The sequence below is a fragment of the Nomascus leucogenys genome, chromosome 10, assembly GCF_006542625.1.
Source record: "Nomascus leucogenys isolate Asia chromosome 10, Asia_NLE_v1, whole genome shotgun sequence".
NCBI lineage: Eukaryota > Metazoa > Chordata > Mammalia > Primates > Hylobatidae > Nomascus > Nomascus leucogenys.
Window position 1 is genome coordinate 4,721,852 of NC_044390.1, and position 7,821 is coordinate 4,729,672.

General features: G+C 50.6%; 1 protein-coding gene across 3 annotated transcripts in view; it reads left to right on the forward strand.

Annotated features, from left to right (window-relative positions):
• NLRP12 (NLR family pyrin domain containing 12) overlaps nucleotides 1–6,092 on the forward strand; it is a 29,452-nt gene extending 23,360 nt beyond the window's left edge. Inside the window, exons 7-10 of one of the 3 annotated variants that reach the window (XM_003259733.3) lie at nucleotides 439–609; nucleotides 2,610–2,780; nucleotides 3,944–4,114; nucleotides 5,541–5,792. In XM_003259733.3, the coding sequence (XP_003259781.2) occupies nucleotides 439–609; nucleotides 2,610–2,780; nucleotides 3,944–4,114; nucleotides 5,541–5,628 (601 nt within the window). In that variant the 3' untranslated portion in view covers nucleotides 5,629–5,792. Of the gene's footprint in view, nucleotides 1–438; nucleotides 610–2,609; nucleotides 2,781–3,943; nucleotides 4,115–5,540 lie in introns of all 3 variants that reach the window. The other 2 variants (XM_012499981.2, XM_012499982.2) reach the window with 2 other exon arrangements.
• Nucleotides 6,093–7,821: the final 1,729 nt, after the last annotated feature.

The following is a 7,821-nucleotide window of genomic DNA, read 5'->3' on the forward strand; positions in this document are numbered from 1 at the left end:
AGTGCTGGGATTACAGACGTGAGCCACCACACCCAGCCCTTTTACCCACTTTTAAATTAGTTTGTCTAAAAATGCATTACTGTTAAGACTGGGGGCTTGGGCGCAGTGGCTCACGCCTGTAATTCCAGTCTTTGGGAGGCTGAGGCAGGCGTATCACCCAAGGTCAGGAGTTCGAGACCACCCTGGCCAACATGGTTAGAAACCCTGTCTCTACTAAAAATACAAAAACTAGCCAGGCATGGTGCCACACGCCTGTAGTCACAGCTATTCGGGAGGCTGAGGCAGGAGAATCGCTTGAACATGGGAGGTGGAGGTTGCAGTTGAGCCGAGATGCAACATTGCACTCCAGCCTGGGTGACAGAGTGAGACTCCGTCTCAAAAAAAAAAGAAAAAGAAAGGAAAACCTCCATAATGCTTGTTGAATTGGACTTTGTGCAGGCTAAAGATCTGCCATCTCACTGCTGCTGCCTGTGAAGAGCTGGCCTCAACTCTCAGCGTGAACCAGAGCCTGAGAGAGCTGGACCTGAGCCTGAATGAGCTAGGGGACGCCGGGGTGCTGCTGCTGTGTGAGGGCCTCCAGCATCCCATGTGCAAGCTCCAGACCCTCCGGTGAGTCCCGTTTTGCTCACCACGCTAGGAGTCCCAATCCATGAATGCAGCCCTGTCACCTGGGATCACGGAGGCCAGGTTGCCTCTGATCCTAAACTGTAGCTACTACGTCAACTTTTTTTTTTTGAGACAATTTTGCTCTGTCGCCCAAGCTGGAGAGCAGTGGCGCGATTGCGGCTCACTGCAACCTCCGCCTCCTGAGTTCAAGCGATTCTCCTGCCTCAGCCTCCCAAGTAGCTGAGGTTACAGGCGCCCACCACCATATCCAGCTAATTTTTTGTATTTTTAGTAGAGACGGGGTTTCACTGTGTTAGCCAGGATGGTCTTGATCTCCTGACCTCGTGATCCGTCCATCTCGGCCTCCCAAAGTGCTGGGATTACAGGTGTGAGCCACCGCGCCCGGCCAATTTTTGCTTATTTTTTGTAGGGACAAAAAATTTTCGATTTGTTGCCTAAGCTAGTGTCACACTCCTGGCCTTAGGAGATCCTCTGGCCTTGGCCTCCCAAAGTGCTGGGCTTACAGGTGTGACCCACTACACCCAGCTGGACACCCTTTCTAATCCCTAGCTAAGACCTGGGTTCCTAGATTTATGATCCTATGTGACCTCCTGCTTCCCTTCAGCATCATTTATTGAAATTTGAAGGCCGGGCGAGGTGGCTCACGCCTGTAATCTCAGCACTTTGAGAGGCCAAGGTGGGAGGATGACCTGAGGTCAGGAGTTCAAGACTAGCCTGGCCAACATGGTGAAACCCTGTCTCCACTAAAAATATAAAAATTAACCAGGCATGGTGGTGGACACCTGATATCCAGGTACTCAGGAAGCTGAGGCAGAATTGCTTGAGCCAGGGAGCCAGAGGTTACAGTGAGCTGAGATTGTGCCACCACACTCCAGCCTGGACGACAGAGCGAGACTCCATCCAAAAAAAAAAAAAAAAAAATTGTAATTTGTGTATATGTGTGTGTGGTGGCATTCCACAAGCATAGGAGCTATGCCAACTGTATCTCCTAGTGACTAGTGCAAGACGTGGGTAGAGGTGCTCAAAAATACACACTGTGTATTTTTTTATCAAGGCACCAGCAAAAAACAACAACAAAAAAATCACACGCGCGGCTGGGCGCCGTGGCTCACGCCTGTAATCCCAGCACTTTGGGAGGCTGAGGCGGGTGGATCATGAGGTCAAGAGATCAAGACCATCCTGGCCAACATGGTGAAACCCCGTCTCTACTAAAAATACAAAAATTAGCTGGGTGTGGTGGTGGGCACCTGTAGTCGCAGCTACTCAGGAGGCTGAGGCAGGGGAATCACTTGAACCCATGAGGCGGAGGTTGTAGTGCGCCGAGATCACACCACTGCACTCCAGCCTGGGCGACATTGTGAGACTCTGTCTCAAAAAAAAAAAAATTTGTAGATGGAAGGCTGAGGCGGGTGGATCACCTGAGGTCAGGAGTTCGAAACCAGCCTGACCAACATAGTGAAACCCCGCTTCTACTAAAAATACAAAAATTAGCCGGGCATGTTGCCACATGCCTGTAATCACATCTACTTGAGAGGCTGAGGCAGGAGAATCGCTTGAGCTTGGGAGGTGGAGGTTGCAGTGAGCCAAGATCGCATCATTGCTCTCCAGCCTGGGCAACGAGAGGGAAACTCCATCGCAAAAAGAAAAAAAAATTTTTTTGTACAAACAAGTTGTTGGTTGTCCAGACTGGTCACAAACTCCTGACCTCAAAGAACCCTCCAGCCTCAAGCCTCCCAAGATGGTGGGATGACAGGCATGAATCAGGGCACCTGACCTGATTCTTAGTTGCTTCCTTCTGTTCTCTTATTCCTCCCTTCCTCTCGTCTTCCTACTTCTGTCTTCTTTTTCTTTTTGTCTCTCAAGGGTAGAAATTGAATCTGTCCCTCGGTCTGCAACCAGCGCAGGGCTTGGCACAGGGCCCTCCCAGCAGATGTTCGCAGGAGGAACGCCTCCTACTCCACCCTCGCATCCTGTCTTTGCAGGTTGGGCATCTGCCGGCTGGGCTCTGCCGCCTGTGAGGGTCTTTCTGCGGTGCTTCAGGCCAACCACAACCTCCGGGAGCTGGACTTGAGTTTCAACGACCTGGGAAACCGGGGCCTGTGGTTGCTGGCTGAGGGGCTGCAACATCCCGCCTGCAAACTCCAGAAAATGTGGTGAGCGTCGGGGAGTGACGGGGTGGCAGTGCTCATGTTTGGACGGTGGAAGCGCTTTCTCATCCTTCATTTTTTCTATTTGTGAACCATCCTGCTTCACTACAAAAGATTCAGGTATCGACAACGGAGGTGGAAAGAAAAGACAGGAAGTCTCTCTGAACTTATTCTGATTTGGGGGTGCTGCCTGACTTAAAATTTTAAAAACTTAAGGCCGGGCACGGTGGCGCATGCCTGTAATCCTAGCACTTTGGGAAGCCGAGGTGGGTGGATCACCTGAGGTCAGGAGTTCAAGACCAGCCTAACATGGTGAAACCCTGTCTCTACTAAATGCAAAAAAAATAGCCGGGCCTGGTGGCACATGCCTGTAATCCGAGCTACTTGGGAGGCTGAGACAGGAGAATTGCTTGTACCTGGGAGGTAGAGGTTGCAGTGAGCCAAGATCATGCCATTGCACTCCAGCCTGGGCAACAAGAGTGAAACTCTGTCTCAAAAAAATAAATAAATAAAAAATGAAATGTAAAAATTACAAAAAAGAGGCTGGGCACGGTAGCTTAACGCCTGTAATCCCAGCACTTTGGGAGGCCAAGGCAGGTGGATCACCTGAGGTCAGGAGTTCGAGACCAGCCTGGCCAAAACGGTGAAACACCATCTCTACAAAAATACAAAAATTAACCCAGCATGGTGGCGCATGCCTGTAATCCCAGCTACTCAGGAGGCTGAGGCAGGAGAATGACTTGAACCTGGGAGGCGAGATTACAGTGAGCTGAGATCACACCACTGCACTCCACTCCAGCCTGGGTGATAGAGCAAGACTCTGTCTCAAAAATAATAATTCAGGCCGGGCTCGGTGGCTCATGCCTGTAATCCCAGCACTTTGGGAGTCTGAGGTGGGCGGATCATGAGGTCAGGAGTTCGAGACCAGCCTGGCCAACATGGCCATCTCTATTAAGAATACAAAAATTAGCCTGGCGTGGTGGTGGGTGTCTGTAATCCCAGCTACTCAGGAGGCTGAGGCAGGAGAATCGCTTGAACCTGGGAGGCAGAGGTTGCAGTGAGCTGAAATCTCACCACTGTACTCCAGCCTGGGCGACAGAGTGAGACACTGCCTCCAAATAACGTAGTAGCCTCTGATGTTACCTTAACCAACTCCTTATCTTCACCAGGCTGGATAGCTGTGGCCTCACAGCCAAGGCTTGTAAGAATCTTTACTTCACCCTGGGGATCAACCAGACCTTGACCCACCTTTATCTGACTAACAACGCCCTAGGGGACACAGGTGTCCGACTGCTTTGCAAGCGGCTGAGCCATCCTGGCTGCAAACTCCGAGTCCTCTGGTGAGGAATGATGACCAGTTCTTTCTGGAGGAGGCTGGACATTGGGCTGGGAGCATGAGGGTAGATAAGCTGGATGGACAAATACGTTACGCACTGGTGTATGCAATTAGGGGGCATACAGATGAGGCCAAATATTACCTATGTCATTTACTGGCTGTGTGACCTTGGATAATTTCCTTGTCTGTTGAAGGGGACCATCGTGGCTCACCAATTGCATTGGAGGTCACTGTAATTCGAGTGAGAATCTAGAATTACTCTGCCTGGGTTCAAACTCCAATTGCTAGGCCGGGTGAGGGGGCTCAAGTCTGTAATCCCAGCACTTTGGGAGGCCTAGGCAGGCGGATCACGAGGTCAGGAGATCGAGACCATCCTGGCTAACACAGTGAAACCTCATCTCTACTAAAAATAGAAAAAACTTAGCCAGGCATGGTGGCGGGCGCCTATAGTCCCAGCTACTCAGGAGGCTGAGGCAAGAGAATGGAGTGAACCCGGGAGGTGGAACTTGCAGTGAGCAGAGATCGCGCCACTGCACTCCAGCCTGGGCGACAGAGCGAGACTCCATCTCGAAAAAAAAAACTCCAATTGCTTTTTTTTTTTGGACGGGATCTTGCTGTCGCCCAGGCTGGAGTGCAGTGATGCAATCAAAGTTTAGGCTGGGTGCAGGGGATGGCACCTGTAATCCCAGTATTTGACAGGCTGAGATGGGAAAATTGCTTGAGCTCAGGAATTTGAGACCAGCCTGGGAAACATGGCAAAATCCCATCTCTCTCTACACACACACACACACACACACACACACACACACACACACACACCAGGTGTGGTGGCACACACCTCTAGTCAAAGCTACTCAGGGGGCTGAGGTGGGAGGATCCTTTGAGCCCAGGAGTTCGAGGCTGCAGTGAGCCATGATTACGCCACTGCACTCCAGCCTGGGTGACAGAGCAGGAACTTGTCTCAAGAAAAAAAAGGCTGGCCGGGTGCAGTGGCTCACGAGGTCAGGGGTTCGAGACCAGCCTGACCAACATGGTGAAACCCCATCTCTACTAAAAATACAAAAATTAGCTGGGCGTGGTGGCAGGTGCCTGTAATCCCAGCTACTCAGGAGGCTGAGGCAGAATTGCTTGAACTTGGGAGGCGGAGGTTGCAGTGAGCCGAGATCACACCACTGCACTCCAGCCTAGGTGACAGAGCGAGACTCTGTCTCAAAAAAAAAAAAAAAAAAAAAAAAAAAAAAGTATGCAAGTTAACACAGCCTGGGGACTTGTGTGTAGCATGCGGTAAGCCTACTTTCCAGCAGCGTTGGGTAGAATTTCTGGAGGATCATGGAATGATCTTATCATGGTTGTGCACAATAGATACTTAAGGTTTATTAATTGAATGCCACAGTGGTGGACTGGAATAATATCAACTCTTGTATCCACAGGTTATTTGGGATGGACCTGAATAAAATGACCCACAGTAGGTTGGCAGCGCTTCGAGTAACAAAACCTTATTTGGACATCGGCTGCTGAATGGTCCTATCTGCTGGCTGTCCCCTGAGATCTGGACAGAGGAAGATGAGAGGGTGCTCATCACCCCCACAGCATAATGATCAGGCTCCTTCTTAGAGACAAACTCATGCAGATTGGGATCAAAAGTCCCTCTGCTTGGATCAAATTAATGTTTGACGGAGCTGGCCAGGCGCAGTGGCTCATGTCTGTAATCCCAGCACTTCGAGAGGCCGAGGCAGGTGGATCATGAGGTCAGGAGTTTGAGATCAGCCTGGCTAAGATGGTGAAACTGTGTCTCTACTAAAAATAAAAAAAAAATTAGCCGGGCGTGGTGGTGGGCACCTGTAGTCCCAGCTACTCGGGAGGCTGAGGCAGGAGAATCGCTTGAACCCAGGAGGTGGAGGTTGCAGTGAGCCGAGATCGCGCCACTGCACTCCAGCCTGGGCGACAGAGTGGGACTCCGTCTCAAAAAAAAAAAAAAAAAAGTTTGATGGAGCTTTAAGGGATGACCAACTAAGAAAGGTTTGATAGCCCCTAACGGGAGGGGTGAAAGCCCAACAGGGGCCAGGTGCGGTGTCTCACGCCTGTAACCCCTGTACTTCCGAAGGCGGAGGCAAGATGCTTGCTTAAGTCCAGGAGTTAGAGACCAGTTCAAGCAACATAGCAAGACTCCACCATTACTAATTAGCCAACTACTATTAATTGGTACAATTAATTACCCGGGGTAGCAGCACACGCCTGTAATCTCAGCACTTTGGGAGGCTGAGGTGGGCGGATGACTAGGTCAAGAGATCAATACCATCCTGGCTAACACGGTGAAACCCCATCTCTACTAAAAATACAAAAAATTAGCTGGGTATGGTGGCATGCACCTACAGTACCAGCTGCTGGGGAGGCTGAGGCAGGAGAATCACTTGCACCTGGAAGGCAGAGGTTGCACTGAACCGAGATCATGCCACTGCACTCCAGCCTTGGCGACAGAGCGAGACTCCATCTTAAAAAAATAAATAAATAAAAATAATTCCGGGTGTGTTGACTCATGCCTGTAATCCCAGCACTTTGGGAGGCCAAGGAGGGCAGATCACCTGAGGTCGGGAGTTCAAGACCAGCCTGACCAACATGGAGAAACCCCATCTCTAATAAAAATATAGAATTAACCAGGTGTGACAGCGCACACCTGTAATCCCAGCTACTCGGGTGGCTGAGGCAGGAGAATCACTTGAACCCGGGAGGCAGAGGTTGCAGTGAGCCAAGATCACGCCATTGCACTCCAGCCTGGATGACAGAGTGAGATGCCGTCTCAAAAAACAAAAATCCATATTCCCTTGGCCGGGTGCAGAGGCTCACGCTTGTAATCCCAGCACTTTGGGAGGCCAAGGCGGGTGGATCACAAGGTCAGGAGTTTGAGACCAGCCTGGCCAACATGGGGAAACCCCATCTCTACTAAAAATCCAAAAAAAATGAGCTGGGCATGGTGGTGGGTGCCTATAATAGCAGCTACTCAGGAGGCTGAGGCAAAATAATCGCTTGAACCCGGGAGGTAGAGGTTGTGGAGCCAAGATCGTGCCATTGCGCTCCAGCCTCGCAACAGAGCGAGACTCCATCTCTTTAAAAAAATAATAAAAAATTAAAAATTAAAAAAAAAACCCTCAACTAATAATCCCCAAGCTGCCCATAGAAAAGATGACAGGAGGCCCAGGTAGGTCAAATATAAGGGAGAAGTCTTACTGGTTACCGTGGCGGACTTCCCACCAGTGGTGGCAGTATTGGAACAGAGGCTACAACTGCTTTATGAGTTGCGGGTGCAAATAGCAAAACAAAACTCCCTTGCATTTGAGATCTTCAGTTCAGATACTGTGGAATGGGCAAAGCAGCTGCAGGGGTTTGGAACACCTACAGGGGATAGGAACACCTACAGGGGATAGTGGCCAGCAGCCCTGGAAACCAGTGATAGGGCAAACAGCAACTAAGAACCTACTGAAGGCCCCACGCGGTGGCTCACGCCTGTAATCCCAGCACTTTGGGAGGCCGAGGTGGGTGGATCACCTGGGGTCAGGAGGTCCAGAGCAGCCTGGCCAACAGGGAGTAATCCCATCTCTACTAAAAAAATGCAAAAAATAGCCAGGTGTGGTGGCTTATGCCTGTAATCCCAGCTACTTGGGAGGCGGAGGCAGGAGAATCGCTTAAGCTGGCAGAGGTTGCAGTGAACCAAGA